This window comes from Phyllostomus hastatus, unplaced genomic scaffold (genome assembly GCF_019186645.2).
Source record: "Phyllostomus hastatus isolate PE091 unplaced genomic scaffold, TTU_PhHast_1.1 phas_contig_449, whole genome shotgun sequence".
In the NCBI taxonomy this organism is placed as follows: Eukaryota; Metazoa; Chordata; class Mammalia; order Chiroptera; family Phyllostomidae; genus Phyllostomus; species Phyllostomus hastatus.
The window spans coordinates 1,138,705-1,163,202 of NW_025333882.1; the positions used below are offsets into that span (position 1 = coordinate 1,138,705).

Sequence of the window (24,498 nt, forward strand, 5' to 3'; positions counted from 1 at the left end):
GGCCAAATCTAGCCCTCCACCTTGTTTTATTCAGCCTAGTACCCTGTTTCTACCCTCCAGCAGTACTGAGTTCTCACTTAACTGTTAAGGAGTAGTTACAGTTATACAGTCCTAAAATTATATTTGACCCTTTGAAGGCAAGGGGTCATTTTCACTGGGGGCCACAAGGCTGATGTGGTCCCCAGTGAAAATGAGTTTGACATCCCTGATGTACTGCATTAGGAGTTTTTCAATGTTCTTCTCTATTTAAGTTTAAAATGCAACATCTATAATCAATTCAATATACATTATAAATTTAATAATTCTTTTTCCTCTTCTTTAAAGATTTTTATTTACATATTTTTTTTACAGAGAGGAAAACAAAGGGAGACAGAGAGAGAGAGAAACATCAATGTAAGGTTGCCTCTCACTTGCTCCCCTGGGGACCAGGCCCACAACGCAGCCATGTGCCCTGACAGGGAATCGAACCAGCGACCCTTTGGCTCACAAGCCAGCACTCTCTCCACTGAGCCACACCAGCCAGGGCACAATAATTATTTTTCTATTAAAAGTCACTGGCACATTTAGTTTTGTAGTGGTAAAACACTGTTTTAAATACCATTAGTTATATTTAATTATTTATTCTTGACCAATAAAGATATAAAAAGAGTCACACTAGAAAAACATCACCATATATTTGAATTTGGAAGAAATTTGATATTCTGAAGTGGATCTATATATTACATATCAGGTTAATTGTTATGAATTGTATTTTTACTAGAGTGATTAAAAAGTACTTAATTTTATTTCTGTATCTCCCTTTTTTCAAACATAAAAAGATTATTGATTTACATATATATATATATACTCAGTATTTGGACACCTTGAAATCTCTAAGTCATTTTTCATCTAAATGTCTTGCATATTTATGATATGGTTGATTATTTTCTGTTAACTTTACATGTATCTGCCCTTTCTGACAGTCACACCTTACATATGTAAGGTATGGCTATTTTCCACCATATATCATCTTGGCTAAAATTTTTAATGTCATTATTAAATAATACTGATAAAGGCAATTCTTATATTCTTTTGTCAAATGGATTATACATGTTTAATTAAATCATGGTATTTGTTAAGTTGAAATAAATGTTGTTTAACATGATTTAAAGAGGAAATATATATATATATATTTTAAATTTCATTTTAATCATTGCTCAAATACAATTTTCTCCTTTTTACTCCCAGTCCAGCCCCCCTCCCACCCTTTATATTTTTAACATTCTTTTAAAACATTGGGATTACATTTAAAAATATTTTTGTATATATGATGTCTGTCTGGAAAAAGTCCAGTCATTGTTAATATAGTGAGAACGGTGTGCACAACTTCAACATAATTTGAAAGCCAAGGAGAATGGGACTGGAATACAAATGTGTGAACAATGATGACTAGTCAGTGGGGGTGGTAGATGCTACTGAGTGAGCATGTGTACTGTGTGGCCATTACATTCAAAATTACTGAGCAAGTAGAGCAACAAATCTGCATCAAATTGTGCATTAGGCTTGAACATTCCTCTATGGAAACTATTTGGATGATTCATAAGGCTGCAGCTATGGGCAATCGATGATTAGCAGCTTCATCATAACTACTCACCTGCTGACGCAGAGTATTTTGGCAAAACATCAAATTACCCAGGTGATTTGATACCCAGTGATTACTTGGCCCCCCTATAGCCTAGATTTGTCACCCTGCAACTTCTGGCTTTCCCCAAACGGAAATCACCTCTGAAAAGGAAGAGATTTTGGACTGTTGATGAGATTCAGGGAAATACAACAGGGCAGACGATGGTTATTGGGAAAGCTTATATGAGGTCCCAATGTGCCCTCTTTGAAAGGAACTGAGGCATCATTAATTTTTCTATGTACAATGTTTCTTGTACTTTGTATCTTCTTAAATGAGTGACTCTGTTTTTCATATTACATGGCTGGATACCTTCTGAACAAACCTTGTATATATGACTTATAATATTATTTTTCCTCTTAAAATAGCCATCCCATAGATGTGTTTTCATAAACTGTATTTGGCTTAAAATATGGTTTTCTGTTTAGTTCTATCATTACAATTTAACATAAATGTCAAAAATTTATGAGGAGAGACCCCAAAGCCCCCAGAACATCTTTATTAAAAATTATTTGTTTATTCTTAGACATTTACACTTTAGTTACCTTAAAAGTACTCTCCATTTGATGCAATGCACTTATTGAGATGTTTTTTCCATTACTCAGAACAGTTTTTGAGCTCTTCAATTTTGATGCCTTTTATTGCATCAACCATTGTTTGTTTCACCTCTTCTATGTCAGCAAAGCATTTTCCTTTGGGGACATGTTCCATCTGGGGGAACATAAAAAACTTGCTTGGTGCAAGATCCAGTGAATAGGGATGGTGGGACCTGGGGATCATGCCTTTTTTGGTTGGAAACTGATGAATGCACAGCATTATGTGGGCAGGTGCACTAATAACTCACCAATATGAAATGGGAAAATGTGTTGAAAATTCAAAAAAAATTCACTGAAGCTGAATGCAGCCTCTCACAACTCCAACTGGTACACTGACACAAATGGGTCCCTAGAACATTCATCTAGCAGGAGAAGCCTATGTTACAAGGGTTCTGTCCTCCAGAAGATACGTTCATTTTGGGGGGTACTACTATGTATATATTGAAATTTGTCATGAAAATTAAATTTCAACAATATCTGATAAAAATAGAATGCTGTTGCATTTTGGTCTAATAAAATATGCCAGATTTTAGTATCGACTACTCCCATTTTTCCAAAATATACATGATTAATGATATTCATTAGTTTTGTATTTCTATTAATTTTTCTCATGCAAAAACATTGACAACATAAAACATGGTGTCCTTTCAATAAATTACAGTTAATTATATGTTAAAAGGATTTATCTAAGTCATATAAGGTCAAAAACACAAACACTAAAATAACAAAAAACTCACAAATATCAACAACTGAACCTAAAAAAAAGCAAATAACAGGAAGAGAATCACAGAAATGGAGAGCACATGGAGGGTTATCTTCAGGGAGGGATGGCATGGCTGGGGGGAAAGGTACAGGGAATAAGAAGTTTAAACGGTAGGTACAAAATAAACAGGGGAAGGTTAAGAATAGTATGGAGGAGCCAAAGAACTTATATGGATGACCAATTAACATGAACTAAGGGGAGGGTGTGGGTGGGAGGAGGCGGTACAGGGTAGAAGGGAATAAAGGCAGGGGGAATCGGACAACTATAATAGCATAATAAATAAAATATGTTTTAAAAAGATGGAAAAAATAAAATATTTCTGTCTTTGAAATAAATGTCTTTAAAGTAACACCAGATATTCTAATTCTATACTTATCCTCAAAGTAGGATAACTACATAAATTATTTGCAACTCTTCTGCCTTGGCTTTTTCCCACCTTCTTTCCTTCCTTCCTTCCTTCCTTCCTTCCTTCCTTCCTTCCTTCCTTCCTTCCTTCTCATAATTTCTTATGAGTATGGACTGAAGTATACTTTCTGTTTTCTGTGAGAGATTTCTGAAAAATTACACAATGTAAATTATATCCTTTTATATTGTCAGTGGGTTTTAATTGTATCCCACATTCTCAGCTTGAATCAACACTAGATTAAAAATATTCAGCAAGTTTTGGCAATTTACAATTCAAAATTGATATATAATGTAGGGAAACGTGGAATGTTTCTAACAGACAGATTTATATTTTACTAAATCATCCCATTTGAGTGCAGAATAAATGTGTTACAAAAGGCTTTCTGAGCACTGATGAAATGAATTGCTACAGAACAAGGAGACAGGATCTATCCTCTAAGGGTTGACATAAAAGGCCATGAAAACTCCAGAAGGCATAAATTAAATTAAATAATAAAGATACAATGTAGTTACATAGTCTCCAATGTTATATCATTGTGGTTTTAGGTAACAGCAACTATGAGGGGGAACCCAAAACAAAACAGAATTTATTTATAAAAATTGTGTATTTATTCTTATCTGTTTAAACTTCAGTCACCTTCAAATACTCTCCATTTGATGCAATACACTTATCGAGACATTTTTCTACTGCTTAAAACAGTTTTTGAACTCATTGAACTCAGTGCTTCTACTCAGTGTTTGTTTGTTTGTTTGTTTCACCTCTTCCCCGTTGGCAAAACATTTTCCTTCCAGGGCTATTTTCATCTGTGGAAACAACAAACAAGTCTCTAAGGGCAAAATTGAATGAATAGGAAAGGTGTGGCTCAGGGGTCATGCTGTTTTGGGTCAAAAATTGTTGAATACTGAGCATTGTGTGGCCAGGTGTGTGCATAAATCCTTCATCATCAAATGGGCAAATGTGTTGAAAGAGTTTTAAAAATAAATTTCACTGAAGCTGAGTGCAGCCTCTTACAACAACACTAGCTGGTACACTGATACAGATGAGTTCCTAAAACAACACTCACTCACCTAACAGGAGAAGCCTATACTACAAGGGGACCACCCTCCAGAAAATAGTCTAGTTTTGGGGGATTCCCCATCATATTTAACTTTTGCTCCCCCCCCCCCAGGAGAAAACAGGTGACCCTTTTATTCAAGGAGACTGAACAACTGTGGCCCTCAAAGTTATATTTTAAATGTAGTCTGGAAAGAAACTTAAGTGCCAAAGTTTACTTTGGTGATAAAAAGATAATGGCATTAGTGTGCATATGGAAGAAGACTCATTGGTGACCTGGAATCTCCTTCAGCTGTATAGCTGTAAAATGGTGAGATCCCTCTTCAGGTAAAGCAGTACTCTGTCTTGTTGACAGCCACCAACTTTGATGAGTAGTGGAGTGGATCTACCCACTGGTCATGCCTGTATCAACCCCAGAAGACCCAGGGTGCTTGGAAGAACTATCCTGAGTCTCTGTAGCCTGGAACCAATGTTTGTGAAAGAGGGTTTTGTATTCGCAGACATAGGCTCAGGGACATAACTGTGGAATTGAAAATCTCTATGTGTCTGCTATATGAAGCACTGTAACCTGTGCCTTGGAAATAAGATAATGTCTGCTTCTGAAGTTTAGGAGAAGTATCTTGAAAGAAATTAAGTGGAGATGAATATATAATATATGGTTTTATCTTTCTATTTTGGACTAAAAGTCTTAACATGAATTTCCTTTATGTGAGTGTATTTTACTCTGTAATAGTTTATGTCAGTACTCTTCTTGTAGAATATGTTAGGCAATCCCAGTCTAAATCATATTCTGTTTCTTCTACAGCATTAGGGATAACAGCTTCAGTAATCATGTTCTATAAAAACTGGGGTGATGTGGACAGAAGTTATGTCCTTTCATCACTATAAGGCTTCAAGTTCAGACACTGACTTGGTTATAGATTATATTTCAGCTTCTGATAACACAAATGATTGGTTCTGATAACATAAAATTAGCATTGTCTTCTAATAAGATTAACATTAAATGTCTTTTGGGCAAATTTTATTTTTCTTATTTGAAAAGCAATCTAAAAGTGGTGCAGATAATTTAGAATTTCCATTATTTAGAAATAACATTGTTGTCAAAATTAGGCAATATTGAATACTTTGTTCTATAACTGAATTTCATTACCAAAAATACAGGGGTGAGAAAAAGTAGGTTTATGGTTGTACACTTGGAAAATAATATAATGTTTAATACATAATGTAAAAATAAACTGTTTCATGTACTCACAACTATAAATCTATTTTTGCCTACCCCTGAATATTATTTATAGTTTAATATGTTCTTAATATAAATTAAACATTACCTTAATCATATGACATAAAGATTTATTTTAAAGAATAAATCTATATCGTCATTGTTTTTGATATTTTTATCTTATTAAGCTATTTTATTGATAGTATTTATTATTATTACACAAGTAATTTTTAAAAATGACTTCTAATATTTTCTATATAGAGTTCATTTAAAATTTAGATTTCCTAAAATATTTAAAATTGGAAGAATAATTCTCCAGTAACTGGCTTATTATTATTGTTTTGTTTTATTTTTATTGTATTTGTTGCATGTTAGGAAAACTACCTAGGACTAATTTCTAAAGCTCATTGCATGATTTTCAAACATTTTAATATCATTTTTTAAAAAAAGATTTTATTCCAATTGTTTGAACTAAATACTATGTCATTCCAACTGTCTCATCATTAATATTTTCTTCATTTACCTTTCCTTATGTTCTTATTTTTGTCCATCTATCGTGCTCCTACATTTTTGGCTATCTTGAGAAGTGGTGGGAAATATAGCCTATGTTTTATTTATAATAGAATAGTATACAATAAATTTACTAAAAGGACAAAATGGTAAGATTCACACATTACTAATGTGATTTATGAGTGGAGTCAGGTTATACTTAGGAAAACTATAACAAAAACAATAGAAAATAGAAAATGGCATATGTACACAGATAAATAAAACTGCTCATCTTGTAAATACTCTAATGGGGAATTAAATTGAACCAGTACTGGAGAAAGCATGTCAATTCCACAGAAGCTATTGAGGGTGGGTTAGTAGAACAAGATTTCTGTGATTCATATGTATTTTCCTTCAACCACTACTTTCTATAATGCAGTGCTTATATATGCAGCTGATTTTCGGCTTTCCAAAATATATTATTCAAACTGTTTTTTTTATGTGAAAATGAAAAGCTGTAAAGCTAGACAGTGTACACTTAAACACAAGGGTCCACATAAAATGTTTTCATAAATTTATAAAGTTAAATTTATATAACAAATAATATGATCTGACAAAAAGCATAATTCCACATAGTATTCAGTAAAGGCTTTAAAATTGATTGATTAAAAATGTTTAGGGATTTGTTCTTTCTGTCTACATCTCCAAACTATCTTCATTTTAGCTGATGGCACCAGTAGTTTTAGAGATTTTCTTAGCTGATTCTTTATCAGAGAAAAACTATTTTGAAGTGATTATAACAATAGAGAGGCATAATTTTGTATACAGCCTTACTGAAATCACATAAATCTTCTCAAATTTTATTTTCTTTTATGTTTAAAAGAGAAATATCTTGCCAGTAAGCCTGACTTTATTGGTGAGTCATTTGATGATTTTCCAACTTTGTCCACCATGTCCATTAATTTCCTGTGACTTCATTAAATTCAGTAAGACAAGGAAACTAAAATTTTAAAAAGAAAGAATAAAATATTTCTTCTTTTTAAAGATTTTATTTATTTATTTTTAGAGAGGGAGGGGAGGGAGACAGAGAGAGAGAAACATCAATGCCGGGTTGCTGGGCGTTATGGCCTGCAACCCAGGCATGTACCCTGGATGGGAACCGAACCTGTGACACTTTCGTTCACAGCCCGAGCTCAATCCACTGAGCTACGCCAGCCAGAGCAAGAATAAAATATTTCAATAAAACAATTTATAAACAAAAATAGGCTTCATTAGGCTGATGTAAGATTGTGCCATACAGAGTTAGCATTATTTGTTTCTTTAGAAAAACAATGAAAAATTATATCTGGTTTTAATTTCTAAAATTCTGAACAATGACTTTGCATAGCATAAGGACATTTATCTAAATTTCATATTCATTTTATTTGTTTTTTAGAGTTTTTTTTGTATAAGTTACAACAAAACATTTTTTTTCTTTCAGGATTTATATTAAATTCTTATAAAAAGTTACTCATTAAGGTATCTGAAAATAAATGTTATATTTCATTTGGGATCCTTACTGAAAATATTTTGACACATATACTTTAATGTTTGAATATTCTATTTCCTGTGTTCTCCTGAGTGTTAAAGCAAATTGAAAACAATATGATTTCAAAGTGAAAAATAAACTGTAGGATATTACTCTCTATGTTCTTGGTAGATAATTATATAACAACAAAGCTTCCTTTTTCTTTTTTATATATGAGTTACTACACAAATGATCTCTTTGCTTCTCCTGAAGTGGTGTCATAACATTCATTAGAGAAGTTTACACATGAAATTTGAAATAATTATGGTAGTAAAAATTATTTTCTTTCATAATTGCTGTCTTATATGCAACGATTTTACTATGTCAGTATATGTTTACTGACAAAAATTGTTTCTCATAAAATTTGGGAAATTTTGTGTCACCTTATCTTTGTTCTTACTTTTTAAATTTATTTATCATTTCAGATTAAAAAAATCAACAGAAATTTCCCTGTAAACCAGCAGGTAAGATGGAGAAATACTTGGAAAGTCAAATTATATATTTATTTAATTGTATTTATTATTAAGGATAATCTTGATTGAATTTAATTTGTATATGGAAATAATTGATATTATCATTAGCTATCTTCAGGAAAATACATAGTTTATTAGATTTCATTCATATTTTGTGATATATCTGTTCATCTAATCACATTAAAAGCAGTTTTACAAACCTCTTATCTAAATAAATTAAGTAAATACTATTCTTACACAAATTGTATTTATTTATATACATTATTAAATATGAATACATGACATAGAGCAATTTATATGACATAGTTTTACTGTATTATCTTTTCAAATAATATACATAAATAATCTAAAAGTTAAAAAGAATTTTAAATTTTTTCTGACTATTTCAAATGAGTATAAATGCATAGAATAAAAATAATGTCTGATTAATCAAGCAACGAATTTAGTTGCCCTATAAGACTAATAATTGATTGTAGAATAAAATAATTATAGAAAAAATAGCTAATTCTCCTTACAACTTTGTTATGCCAAAATTAACTTTTGTGATATTTTCATAAACACACTAAAATTATTAATTTGATATTAAAAAGTAAGTGAAAGCTCAGTGTTTTGTCTTGTTTTATGGGTATATCAAGTTTTCGTGATGGCGGAACTGCAATTGAAAGGCGTAAACTTACTCTTGACAACAACCTCAATTTTCAAGAGTGAAAATTTGTTAACAGAAATCATTCAAATAGAAAGGTGCATCAGCTGTGGGAGAAAGTTGTAATATACATCAGTAGACATGGTTGTTTTATTGTTGACTATATAAATACATAGATCTACCTATTTTGGGAGTCCTGACAGAAATGTAAATAATAAACATTTTTGAAGAATGACTCTAATATCTGTGTTATCACCCTTCCTTGACTTTTTTAACTCAACATGTGAAGAATTAATAATTAGTAAACTTTATAATACTATGAATTTTTCACAACCCTGATAACCCCACAGCTATATTTATTTATAATGAAAACTACATTTAACACTTCCTATATAATTATTTTAGTGACTTGTAATATTTCTTGCCACTTCTGTATTTATTTAGGTTTTGAATAATACTGACTGAAGTAAATAAGAATCTGAAAACAATTTACATATAAAATAAATAATTATAATAAATGTTTACTATTTTAACACAAATATATACTAAGCATAAGTCAGCATCAGTATTCATGGCCTTTTGTTTACCAAACTTTGTGATGTTATCACTGAAATTCAATTTGAAATTTCTTAGAATTTCATAATTTTTAAATTAAAATGAATTCTTTCTGTCATTTTAAATTACAAAAGGAAGAGTTAACAGATTTTTCCCTTACTACTTTCTATCAAGTATATAAAAATTATCAAGAAACATAGTGTGTTCAACATTCATATATATCCATAACCTTCAGAGTGTTATACCAGTGAATTAGGAAAGCAGAATAATAATAAAATATTATTCCTTAATATTGTTCCTTAATAAAATCTGAGCCATATTAAAGAGTAAAAATCTAAAAACACATGTAATTTTATTTCTCATCCAGATTACCATTCAAACAGAACTCTTATCTTGGACTAAACCACATTGTTGCTTTCACCTCAAATTTCTTCCTAACTTAATTTTTCATGTAAACTTATCTGAATCTTATATCACATATATGTGGGTATGTATGCTTATGATGAAATATTATGACATGTTTTTAAGTGTTATACAATGAAACTCAAGCCCCCTGAAAGCTCTAGGTCTCAAAATGGAAAAACAAGATATCACCCAAGATACATTGGAACAGAAATCTCCAACTTACTGCGGTATTTGATTTTGAATTGTGCAACTCATGGGTTATGGAAACCACAACCAGAGAAATTAAAACAAAAAACAAAAAGGACTCTGAAACTGAAGAAATTCACTACTGTCTGGGAGTGGTCAGCACCACAGATTAGCTCTCTAGATACTCCCACAGTCCAGAATATACAAGACATTCAGTAAAACTACGTTCACCAAAGAAGAAATTGTAATCAAGTATTATAAACTATATGAGGAAATAAACCATTGTAAGAAAAAAACATAATGTGAAGATTAAAGAACAATCCAAAATTGTTTTTATCTTATTTTGTTTTATGACTTTTTTCTTATTTTTTAAATTATTATTTATTCTATTATAGTGGTCCCACTTTTTTCCCTTCTGCACCCCTCCACCCAGACCATCCCTCTGTCCCACAGCCAATCCCCTCTCTGTTGTCCATGTCCATGTGTAATTCATACATACTCTTTGACTAGTTCCTTCCCCTTCCTTCCACTGTTACCCCTCCTGCCTCCCATTCAGAGTTGTTGTGTAAAATATATGCTAAGTGAAATGAGCCAGTCAAGAGAAAAACAAATACCATATGATTTCACTCATATTTAGAATCTTTCGAACAAACTGAATTGATAAGCAAAATAGAGACTCAGAGAGAGCAGGATGACAGTTATGTGGGTAGGGGGGAGGGAGGAATTAAGCAAAAAGGAAAAATGACTCAGGAATTTGGACAACAGAGAGGGGGTGGTGGGGAAGTGTTATAAGGAGGCTAAATGGTAATGGAAACATACAGTAAAATAAAAATAAAATAATAAAATAAAATAAAATAAAAATGACCCTCTTATAGATAGCAAAAAAGGAATATAAATGGTAAGTCAAGAAGTGGACATGTTGTCAAAAATGTACACCTCCAAAAGAACCAAATAGAAGTTCAAAAATAAAAAAGTGTTTATTTAAAATGAAAATAGTTTACCTACTAAAAATAGATTAAGATGAAGAAAATACATAATTAGAAGTCTTATATCTGAGAACATCATCAGAATGTGGCAAACTTAAAAGGGGAAAACATATGAAAGCTACCATAAGACATAGAGTTTAGAATGAGAAGCTCCAAAAAATAAATATTGCAGAGAGACTGAGGAAAAGATGATAGCCTCAAGTTCCTATGAAACTTTTAAGAACAGAGCTAACCCTTGAGCATGATGAAAAGAAACAAAGGACAGATGGACAAAACCAAGGGGGAGGGTGGAAGCAAGGGAGGAAGGTGGGTTTGGAGGAGGTGGGAGGAAGGGTGGGGAGAAAATACAAACAACTGTAATTAAACAACAATAAAATAATTTTAAAAAAGAAAAAAAGAGTCTGAAACAACCTAAATATCCAATCAGTTGGGCACTATGCAGACATTAAAAGGGTGAAATGACTCTAAGTGAAATAAGCCAGTCAGAGTAAGACAAATATCATATGATTTCACTCATGTGGAATCTAATTAACAAACTGAAGTAACAAGGAAAATACAGACTCACAGAGAGCAGGATGATAGCTAAGAGTGGGGGAGGGGAGGGGTTAGACGGATTGAGCAAAAAGGAAAGAGGCCTCATAGACATGGGTAACAGTGTGGTGACTTTGGGGGTGGGAGGATAAGAGGACTAAATGGTAATGGAAAATGCAATAAAAAGAAAACAAACAAACAGAAAGAATGAGATGGCTCTCTTGTTTCTGGTATGTAATCTTGGTACTGATATGAAAGATTGTCCAAGAAAGTTTATTAAATGGCAATGTCACACTGGACCGTGTGACTAATTATAACTGTCCATAATAACTATTGATGAAGAGGAATTTGAGTTATTATACATAGCAGGTGGCGATGTAAAATGACACAATCATTTTGAAAGACAGTCTGGCAGTTATTTAAAAATTTAAGTGTACATGTACCATATAATCTAGCCATTCTACTCCTAAGAAATGAAAACATGTCCATAAAAAGATTTGTTCATGAATATTCATAGCAGCTCTCTATGCTAACAGTCCTAAATAAGAAACAACTCAAATTCCATCAATAGGTGAATGGCAAACACACCAAGTCATATTTCCATAATGGTATATTACTTAGTAATAAAAATACAATATAGTATGATGCTTACTAGAGAAAGGGTAGGAAGTAGTAAAGAGGTTAGGGAGTCAAATATACAGTGACAAAAGAAGATTTGACTTTTGGTGGTGGACACAATGCAGTCAATACCCAGATATTGTGTCATAGAATTGTGCACTTAAAACCTATATAATTTTATTATTCAATGTCATCCAATCTCAAAATTACTATGCTTCTATTTTATAATATTCTTGAGAATTTAAACTAAATTATAAAATCAGAATGCAAATCAGCATTTGCCTGGGGAAAGGAAAAGGTAGCAAAAGGAAAAATTATAAAGAAGCATGGGGAATTTTAGATATTGAAGGATATGTTCATTATATTGATTGTAGTGATAGTTTGACAGGCACATGTATATGTCAAAACTTACCAACTTTCCCCTATAACTATGTGTGGTTGACTTATGTCACTATACTTCAGTAAAGTTAAAAATTTTATTATATTACCTGGGAATCAAATAAGTGAGAAATTATATTAAACCAAGACCAATGAGGTTTAGTTGAATCTTAATTCTTGTCTATACTTGAAATTACAATAATGTAACTCCTAATTCAGTCTTTTTTAGGAGTTACCTTCTCATTTTCCTTGTGCATCTGGGACATGCACATCTGCTTTCTCTATTACAGTTTTGATCATGTTGATTTATAAAATGAACATGCTAAAATTATCCTTCACTTGGTACTTTTATTAGAAAGCGGGGGAATGGTGAAAGTTGTCTTGTTAAATTAAGCAATGACTCAGCTCAGTGTGAAACATGTTTTGATAATTCATTTAATGAATTAGAAATTATTTAGACAAGCATATGTATTTTATATCACAATGTATACAAAAATATGTTGTTAATTTATTACATTTTGTTATTTAATTATTACTAACAAAAATTTTTCCATCCTCAATAATACTTCATAATCCCCTTAAAAATGGCATTTACAATCAATATCCTATAATTAGCAAGGGGGCATATTGGAGGACTAATTCATCCTGAAAATGTAATAAGTTTATTTTATAGAGGACACTATGCAAATAATATAATTAAATTATAACAGTTTAAATAAATAAAATATAATTATTTGAAATAAGTAAAATATTACTTCAGATATTTACCTTAGAGAAGCATTCTTTTTTGTCTAGCTATAGTAACGTAGACACATTATTATAGATAGCTACATCCAATTCATAGAATGCTGGAGTCAGTATCTTATTTTGTTGGGAGAGCTAAGAAATTAAAGGAAATTTTGAGATCCATTTTTGGAGTAACATCAGAGAAAAGAGAGAAGTACCTTCAAAATTTACTTTCCATAAAAACAACAAAAAAACAGCAAAAATGGTCAAAATCAACTTTTTCACAGCTATGGAAATTCACAAAATCTTGCTGAACCCAGGGGGTATATATTCAAAGAAAAAAACAGCTGAATCTGTAGGAACTGTAAGCTTTGCAGTATTTTACTTATTTATTTTTAAAGATTTTATTTGTTTATGTATAGAGAGAGGGGAAAGGAAGGAGAAAGAGAGAGAGAGAATCATCAATGTGTGAGAGATACATCAATCCGAATTGAACCAGCAACTTTTTGATTCACAGGCTTGCACTCAATCCACTGAGCTACACCAGTGAAGGTGCTTTACAGCATTTTAACTTGATCTACTCCTAAACCCTACTCTCCAGTAATTCAGTAGATTTGAATAATGAACAAACTGAACTATCAAGGAAAATGGGAACAGACTCATAAATGGAAAACAGGATGATAGTGGGGGGGGGAGAGTTTAGGGAGTGGAAGGTTTGAGGAAAAAGGAAAAAGGACTCACAGACATGGACAACAGTGTGGTGTTTCATAAGGGGACTGAAAGGTAATGGAAAAATACAATTAATATTAAATTGGAACAGAAAAAAAGAAAAAGAAAACAGATTGCATTTCAAGTATAGTCTATCTCTTCATATCTATTGATTATATAGTTGTGATCCAAACATCATTAAAAACCAACTAATGTAAAGTTAATAATCTAATTTGAGGCCATTTTTTAATGTATTTTCAGCTTTATTAAAGATGTATCTTTGTGTGTGTGTGTGATTTTTTAAACATATTATTCTATCAAGACTAGCAATTGGTCTTCACTTTGGACCTCAAAACCTAGGTTCTTTACAACTGGAGAAAAACTTTAAAAAATCTTTATTTATTGAACTTAAAATGCTATTTCTAAATGTTGACAACAAATCATAGAATCATGTAACCTGGAGTTAAAGAGGCTGTTGCTCTCTTTGTCCATTTTATAATACTTGGTAATAAAATATGCTGGTATTTATTATTTAAAGGGGAATCATCCCTCAAAAAAGTAACATTTTCATTTAAGTTAACTCTTGTAAAAGCAACTAAATTATAAATTCCTATAAAAATTAGTAGCAGAGTAGCAAAGTAAAAAGACAGAATTATAAAAATGTATTCTACAATTGAGCTAGAAGATCCCATACCCAATCATGCACAGATATTAGTTACTACATTAGTTATTAGTGCATTAGTTACTACAATTAAGATAAAATAAAGTGCATTTAGAAATCTTGGAAGAGAGTTGTTTAAAAGGTGAGATGCTCTGTGTAAATGTGTGTGTGTGTTTGTACATTGCTTTGTTATTGAAAAAGCTGTCATTATTCTCATTTGTTTTGCTTACTAAACAAAAAAAATTAAAATCCTGAGGGAGAAACATATAACATGAAACAAACTTCTCTTTTTATATATATGTACAAAATAACACACATATAGATCAATAGCTTAATATATTGAATGGTTGATTGATAGATAGTAGACATATGATTAGGTAGAAGTAGTACATACTGAATATAGTCTTTTATATCAAGGTAAAGGCATTGATGTGGAAGAAATAGGATACAAAGTAATGGGTTGGGAACATTTGTGCAGGTACAGTCAAGGCTAAAAAGATAAAGCCCCAATTTCCATGAACTTCCCTTGCTAACAAAAGCAGCAACTTCATCTGTAGCACTTGCCTCATGAAAAAATGTTCACATATAAATATCCTCAAGACTTAACATTAATTACTTTTCTTGGTCATTTAATGGCATTTAGATTCTGTCACATTCCTCTTGAGAAGTGTAAAATCCATCCTAAGAGAAGATAACCTGTACACCACAAGAGTTGCAGAATCTTGATCCCCCTCCACCTCACCCTGACCCCATCCCCAGACTGCTTTCTGGCACTACAGAATTGTTTGCATTTTTCAGAATGTTATATAAGTGGAATCATACAATGTGTATGATTTTATTGTCCGACTTATGACACAGAATGATGATTTTTAGTTTTCTACATGTTACTATATGCATCAATTCTTCATCGCTCTTTATCACTGAGTAGTATTTCATTGATGACAATACTACCATTTGTACATCCATTCACATATTAATGTATGTTTGTTCTATTTTAAATTGTAGTGCATTACAGATAAAGCTAGTATAAATATATGGACAAGTCTTTGTACTGACACATTCTTTTATTTCTTTTGTCTAAAATACTATAGCTGGCTAATATGGAGGTGTTTTCTACATTTTAAGAAAATGAAAAACTATTTTCTAGAGAGTTTTATCATATGACATTCACACCAGCAGTGTAAAGAGAGTTCTTAGTAGGGTCAAGATTTTAATTACATTAGACATCATTTTATGTGATTATGTTCCATCTGTTTATTTTGTATTCTGAAGTGATTGTTCAAATATGTTGTCCCAGTCTAATTTATCATATTTTAATAAATTATACTTTTGCCACTTTTATTAAAAAAATCTTTGTATATTCCACAATAGATCTTCAACTGCGTTCTATGCTAGGTTATTTTACAAATTTCTATTTTAGGGTTATGATCCATTTGAAGTGGTTTTATTTATTTATTTTCCTTCAAATAATTTTAAGTTATAATTAACATACAATATGTTAGTTTCAGATATGTAGCCCAATGTTAGACATTATATAACTTACTAAGTGATCAACCCTGAAAACCTAGTACCCATATGACACCATGAATAGATAATACAGTATTATTTACTATTATTTTCCCTATGCTATACTTGTATTCCCCTGACTGTTCTGTAATTACCAATTTGTACCTCTTAATCCCTTCAATTTTTTCAGTCATCCTCCCAACTTCCCTCTCATCTGGCCACCATCAAAATGCTCTCTGCATCTGTGAGTCTGTGAGTTTTCTAATTGTTTGTTTTGTTAGATTCCACATATAAGTGAAATCATATGGCATTTGTCTTCATCTGTCTGACTCGCTTCACTCAGCAAAATACTATCCAGGTTCATTCATGTTGTTGCAGGTGGCAAGACTTCACTCTTTTTTATGGCTGAATCATATTCCATTGTACAGTAAGTAGGTTCCACTTCTTTATAAATTCATCTATTGATGGACACTTAGGTTGCTTCCATAGCTTGACTATTGTAAATAATATTGCAGTGAACATATGGAGGTGTATATGTTTTTGATTTAATATTTTGATTTAATATATTTCTTTGTATAAATACCAAGAAGTGAAATTTCTGGGTCCTTCTTTGTCTCTTGTTATATAGCCTTTGTTTTAAAGTTTATTTTGTTCAATGTAAGTATTGCTATCCAAGCATTTGTTTGTTTTCATTTTCATGAAATATCTTTTTTCATTTGCTTACTTTCAGTCAGTATGTGTCTTTTCATCAGAAGTGAATCTCTTTTAGACCCCATATCTAAAGGACTTGTTTTGTTATCCTTTTGTCCTCCTTATATCTTTTGACTGAAACATTTAATTCATTTTCATTTAACATTATTGTCGATAGATACATATTTATTGACACTTTATTACATACATTTTTTAATGTTTTTTCTTCTTAAAATAGACCCTTAAATTAACATTTTTTGTAATACTTAGATTTGGTGGTGATGAACTTCTTCAGCTTTTTCTTGTCTGGGAAGCTCTTTATCTGTCTTCTGATTCAAAATGATAGCTTTGCTGGGTGGAATATCTTGGCCATAGGTCCTTGCTTTTCATCTCTTTAAGTGTTCTTGCCTATCACCTCTGGCCTGAAAAGATTCTGTTGATAAAGCAGCTGACCATCTGATGGGAGTTCCCTTGTAAGTAATTAACTGCTTTTCTCTTGCTGCATTTAAGTTTCTTTCTTTGCCTTTAACCTTTGGCATTTTAATTACAACGTGTCTTGGATTGGTCCTCTTTGGGTTCATTGTATTTGTGACTCACCACATGGCCTGGACTTGTATGTCTGTCTCCTTCATTAGGTTAAGGGTGTCTCCTGCTATTATTTTCATGTAGTTTTAAATTTCTTGTTTTCTTTCTTCTTCTGGCACCCATATGATACAAATGTTGGTATGCTTGAGTTGTCCCAGAAGTTCCTTATACTATTTTTATTTTTGTAATCTTTTTTTTAATGTTCTGTTTGTGTGTTTTCTGATTTCTTATGTTCCAAATCTTTGATCTGATCATCTGTTGAGTCCCTGTAATGTATTCTTTTCAGTTATTGTATTCTTCATTTCTTATTGCATTTTTGTAATCTTTTCTATCTTTCGTTTAATGTTTCCTATCTCTTCATTGAAGTTTTTTATTAACTTCATCTATTCTTTACTTACGTTTATTGGGTGTCTTTATATTGCTGTCTCCATTTCATTTAATCCTTTTCTGGATTTATTTTCTGTTTTTCCATTTGGGGCATATTTCTTTGTTTCCTAATTTAGGCAACCCCTGTGTTTGTTTCTGTGTATTAGGTAAAGCTGTTATGTCTCCTGGACTTAGTAAAGTGGCCTTATATAGTAGGTGTCTTATGGGTTCCAGGAGCACCGCCTCCTGAAGCATAAGAGCTATATGCATTCCAGGTGTGCCTCTTTTATTTTATTTTATTTATTTATTTTTAGAGAGGGAAGGAAGGGAGATAGAGAGAGAGATAGAGAAACATCAATGTGCGGTTGCTGGGGGTTATGGCCTGCAACCCAGGAATATATCCTGGCTGGGAATTGAACCTGGGACACTTTGGTTCCCAGCCTGTGCTCAATCCTCTGAGCTATGCCAGCCAGGGCCCCAGGTGTGCCTCTTGTGTGTGGTATGTACACCTGCTTGTTGTAGTTGAGCCTTGATTACTGTTTTTCATTAGTGGCAGGGATTTAACCCCTGGCAGATTTATTGCAAATAAAATTTATTGACTGAGACCTCTCTGGAGGATCATCTATGTAGGGGCTGAACTCCATGCAGGATGACTAATGTCAGCAGGGCTCTGGTGCCCAATTAATCTACTCCTTGCATATGTTGTTCATGAAAGTGGTCGGATGGTGCTTCAAGGTGGTCTACAGTTGTCCACCAAACATGTAGAACCCTGGGGCCTCCTAGGAGGTTCAGGCCAAGTTTGGCTGTCTCCTGTCCTCTGCCTGGGGCTACCCAGCATTAGCTACAGAGTGATCTGCATATGGCTCCTATCTCTGCCAGCTTGGATGTGCCCAAGAGAGGCCACATTGTAAGTTTGTGCTGTCCCTTTAACAGGAGGAACACCTGGGACTCCAAAACACCCCAATTCATTCAGCCTCAATCTTAGATGATTTCTACAGTCAGAAGTTATAGGAACTTTTCTTCCCAGCACTTGAACCCTGGGCTAGGGGTTCTGATGTGGATCTGAGACTCTTCACTTCTTAGGGAGGACCTTCAAAGCCAAGATATACCTTCCAATTTTTATCTGCCACACATGAGTATAAGAACAGCTTGTTCTGCATCTCTGCCCCTCCTACTGTCTTGATGTATCTATTTTTTTATATCCTTAATTGTAGGAGTTCTGTTCAGCTAGATTTCAGGTGATTCTGAAAGATAGTTGCTCTGCAGTTTACTTGTAATTTTGATGTGGGAGAATTAGAGTACCACATTTTCCTAAACCACCATCTTGACCAGAAATCTGGAGTATTGTTTTAAAAGGGATGTATTAATGAAAAATATTTTAAAATAAATATTTAATTCTTCCAGTACCATTTTTGAATATACTGTTTTTATTTACTGAATCATTTCATGCTTTTATCAAAACATAGAATTGACAATGGTCTTGTGGACTGATTTGTGGACATTCCATTCTGTTTAATTGGTTAAATTTATATATTTTGACACTGATACCACATTGGCTGTATTATTATAGCTTTATAATATCAGAACATCAGTAGTGCAAGTCTCCTAATTATGTAATTCTTATCTAAAATTATTTTGGCTACTCTAGGCTCTTACTCTTTTTGCATGAATAAAATGAAATGTCCAATGTGTGATTTTTAAAGGATATTTGAATTTTTATTGAGATTTTGTTGAATCAGTAACAAAATTTGAGTAAAGTTGACATATTACCATTATTTAGTCTTAAGATTCATTAACATGTCATATCCTTTCATGTCTTTAGGTCTTTAATTTCTTCCAAAAACAGTATGTAGATTTTAGTGTATAGATAAACCTTGTGTATATTGTATACAATTTATTCATAATTTCTAATGCTATAAAACTATATTATTTCTTAAATTAAATTTCTAATTTTTATTTGATAGTATGTTGATAAAAATGTTACATATATATATAAAACATCATGTATATATTGTATACCCAGCAGGTGTAGCTCAGTGGATTAAGCATGGGCTGCGAACTGAAGGGTCACCAGTTCGATTCCCAGACAGGGCACATGCTTGGGTTGCAGGCCACCCCAGTAGGGGCCACATGAGAGGCAACCACACATTGATGTCTCTTTCCCTCTCTTTCTGCCTTCCTTCCCTTTTCTCTAAAAATAAGTAAATAAAACCTTTTTAAAATTATATATATATATAGTTTTATATATACACACACACTCACACATATGTGTGTATGTATGTGTGCATGTAATGATTGGTGTTCTGTAACCTTACAAAATAATTTCTAATTTCTAGGAAGCATAGATTATCATGTTGTCTGTAGAAAATATATTTTATATTTTTTTCAATATAAATATACTTTATTTTTGTTTTAAATTGTCTGTGGCTCTGTGAGATTCTCCAATGCAATGTTGAATATAATTATTGAGAATGGAAATTCACACTTTCTAATTTTAGCAGGAAAACATTTAATATTTAAATATAAAGTATGATAACTAGATGTTTTTCAAAGATGCCCTTTATCATATAAGAAATATCTATTACTAGGTTGTTGAGAGTTTTCTTCTTTTTAAATATATTTTATTGATTATGCTGTTACAGTTTCCCCATTTTCTCCCCTTTGTTCCTCTCCTACCTGCACACCCCCTCCCACCTGCATTCCCCCCCTTTAGTTCATGTCCATGGATTGTACATATAAGTTCTTTGGCTTCTACATTTTTTATACTATTCTTAACCTCACCCTATCTATTTTCTACCTACCATTTATGCTACTTATTCTCTGTACCTTCCCCTCCTCTCCCCCCCTCGTCTCCCCCACTGATAACCTTCCTGGAGATCTCCATTTCTGTGATTCTGTTTTTGTTCTAGTTGTTTGCTTAGTTTCTCCCCCCACCCCCAGGTTTGGTTGTTAATAGCTGTGAGTTTGTTGTCATTTTACTGTTCATATTTTTTATCTTCTTTTTCTTAGATAAGTCTCTTCAATATTTCATATAATAAGGGCTTAATGATGATGAACTCCTTTAACTTGACCTTATCTGGGAAGCAGTTTGCCTGCCCTTCCATTCTAAATGATAGTTTTGCTGGATAGAGTAATGTCAGATGTCGGTCCTTGCCTTTCATGACTTTGAATACTTCTTTCTAACTCCTTGCTGCCTGACCAGTTTCTTTTGAGAAATCAGCTGATAGTCTAATGGGAACTCCTTTGTAGGTAACTGTCTCCTTTTCTATAGCTGCTTTTAAGATTTTCTCCTTATCTTTAATCTTGAGTAATGTAATTATAATGTGCCTTGGTGTGGTCCTCCTTGGGTCCACCTTCTTTGAGGCTCTATGAGCTTCCTGGACTTCCTAGAAGTCTATTTCCTTTGCCAGATTGGGAAAGGTCTCCTTCATTTTTTTCAAATAAGTTTTCAATTTCTTACTCTTCCTTTTCTCCTTCTGGCACCCCATATGATTCGGATGTTGGAATGTTTAAAGATGTCCTGGAGATTCCTAAGCCTCTCCTCATTTTTTTGAATTCTTGTTTCTCCATTCTGGTTGAATATTTCTTTCTTCCTTCTCTTCCAAACTGTTGATATGAGTCCCAGTTTTCTTCCTGTCACTGTGGGTTCCCTGTACATTTTCCTTTACTTCACTTTGCATAGCTTTCACTTTCTCCTCTATTTTGTGACCATAGTCAGCCAATTCTGTGAGCATCCTGATAACCAATATTTTGAAATTTGCATCTGGCAGGTTGACTATCTCCTCATCACTTAGTTGTATTTTTTCTGGAGCTTCGAACTTTTTTCATTTGGGCCATTCTTTTTTTTGTCTCTGTGTGCCTGTTAGTAGTAAGGGGCAGAACCTTAGGTGTTCACCAGAGTGGGGCAACCCATGTTGCTACATTGTGATGCTGTATGTGGGGAAGGGATTCAAGAGGGAACAATGGAGCTTGCTCCACTCTCTTCCAGATTTCACTCACTTCCCCAGCTACCCACAAGCAAAGTGGGCCCTTCTGGTGCTGATTCCCCAGGTGGGTTGGCTTGTGTACATTCTAGGACCCTGTGGGTCTCTCCAACAAACTCTCCTGTGAGGCTGGGAGTTTCTCCCATTGTGGGCCCAATCCCTACAAGCATTTTCAGTCAGAAGCTTTGAAGCTTTATTTCCCTGTACTGAAGCCCTGAGTTGGGTAGTATGTCTTGCTCCCCACTTGTTCCTCTGGGTTTATCTACATGTAAATGTGAGACTCCCCAGTCCAAGCTGCTGCCTCGCCCAATCTGCCAGCCTCCACCTTGACACCCCAGGTCCTCCAGCCACTGTCTTGCAGCACCTGGCTGCTTGTCTCTGCTCTTCCTTCTGGTCTGGATGAATTTTTCTTCTTTAACTCCTTGGTTGTTGGGCTTCCATATAGTTCAATTTTCTGTCAGTTCTGATTGTTTTTTATTTTTAAATTTGTTGTTGTCCTTTTGGTTGTATGAGGAAGAACAGTGTATTTAATCAGGAATGAATATAAGAATTTTTTAAATGTCTTTTCTGTATGATACTATACTTTTGTCTTTTATTATATTAATATGGTTTATTATACTTACATCTTTTAAAATGGTAAGCCAACATTTGCATTTTGGCTATTTTCAACACTTGTTCAAAAGGTCTTAAACTTTTTATGTATTATTGGATTCAATTTTCTAATATATTATTAAAAATTTTACATCTATGTTTCTGAAATATTGATTTGTAGTTTTTTAATTTTTTTATTTTAATCATTGATCAAGTACAATTTTCTCCCTTTTACTCCCATTCCAGCCCTCCCACCCAGACTTCCCCACTTGCCTCCCATTACCACCCTCCCCCTAATTTTTGTCCATGTGTCCTTTAAATTTGTTCCTGTAAACCCTTCCCATTCTCCCCTGAAATTCCCTCTTCTCTCCCCTCTGGTCACTGTCAGCCTGTCCTCTATTTCAGTGTCTTTGGTTATATTTTGCTTGTTTCTTTGTTTTGTTGATTAGGTTATTGTTCAAGGTGAGATCAAATGGTATTTGTCTTTCACTGCCTGGCTTATTTCACTTAGCATAATGCTTTCCAGCTCAATCCATGCTGTTGCAAAGGGTAAGAGCTCCTTCTTTCTTTCTGCTGCATAGAATTCCATTGTGTAAATGTACCATAGTTTTTTGATCCATTCATTTACTGATGGGCATCTAGGTTGCTTCCAGCACCTAGCTATTGTAAATTGTGCTGCTATGAACATCAGGGTGCAAAGGTTCTTTTGGATTGGTGTTTTAGTATTCTTAGGATACAATCCCAGCAGTGGAATTGCTGGGTCAAAAGGTAGATCCATTTTTAGTTTTCTGAGGAAGTTCCATACTGCTTTCCATAGTGGTTGTACCAGTCTACACTCCCACCAACAGTGTACTGGGGTCCCCTTTTCTCCACAACCTCTCCAACACTTGTTTGTTGCTTTGTTTATGATGGCCATTCTGACTGGTGTGGAGTGGTATCTCATTGTGGTTTTAATTTGCATCTCTCAGATAGGTAGCGATATTGAACATCGTTTCATGTGTCTTTGGATCCGCTGTATGTATTCCTTGGAGAAGTGTCTGTTCAAGTCCTTTGCCCATTTTTTAATTGGGTTGCTTGTCTTCTTAGAGTGCAGTTGTGTAAGTTCTTTATATATTTTGGAGATTAAACCCTTGTCTGAGGTATCATTGGCAAACATGTCTTCCCATACAGTTGGTTCTCTTTTTATTTTGATACTGTTTTCTTTAGCCATGCAGAAGCTTTTAATTTTTATGAGGTCCCATTTGTTTATTCTTTCCTTTATGTCCCTTGCTCTAGGGGACATGTCAGTAAAAAAGTTTCTGCGTGAAACATCTGAGATTTTCCTATCTACATTCTCCTCTAGGACTTTAATAGTGTCACGGTTTATATTTAAGTCTTTGATCCACCTAGAATTTATTTTTGTATAAGGTGTAAGTTGGTGCTCAAGTTTCATTTTTTTGCACATAGCTGTCCAGTTCTCACAACACCATTGGTTGAAGAGACCATTTTTACTCCATTTTATGTTGCTGCCTCCTTTGTCAAATATTAATTGACCATGGGGACTTGGGTTTATTTCTGGACCCTCTGTTCTGTTGGTCCATGTGCCTGTTTTTATGCCAGTGCCAGGCTGTTTTGATCACAGTGGCCTTGTAGTATAGTTTAGTGTCAGGTATTGTGATCCCTCCTACTTTACTCTTCTTTCTCAAAATTGCAGCAGCTATTCGGGGTCGTTTATGGTTCCATATAAATTTTTGAAGTGTTTGTTCTATGGCTGTGAAATAAGCCATTGGTACTTTAATAGGTATCGCATTGTATGTATAAATTGCTTTGGGTAGTATGGAAATTTTGATGATATTAATTCTTCCAATCCATGAATATGTTATATGTTTCTATTTGTTAGTGTATTCCTTGATTTCTTTCCTGAGTGTTCTGTACTTTTCTAAATACAGGTCTTTTACCTGTTTGGTTAGGTTTATTCATAGGTATTTTATTTTTCTTTTTGCTATTTCAAGTGGGATTTTTGTCGTGATTTCTGCTTCTGCTATTTCATTGTTGGTGTACAGAAATGCCTTTGATTTCTGGATATTCACTTTGTATCCCGCTGGTTTGCCAAATTCATTTATTAGGTCAAGCAGTTTATTGGTGGAGTTTATAGGATTTTATATGTACATTATC

At 33.3% G+C, this 24,498-nt stretch overlaps 1 protein-coding gene across 1 annotated transcript in view; it reads left to right on the forward strand.

Annotated features, from left to right (window-relative positions):
- The window catches only part of SNTG1 (syntrophin gamma 1), a 782,410-nt gene that overhangs the window by 580,895 nt on the left and 177,017 nt on the right, over positions 1–24,498 (forward strand). Inside the window, exon 14 of the mRNA XM_045845038.1 lies at positions 8,179–8,217. Within this exon, the coding sequence (XP_045700994.1) occupies positions 8,179–8,217 (39 nt within the window). The remainder of the gene's footprint in view (positions 1–8,178; positions 8,218–24,498) is intronic.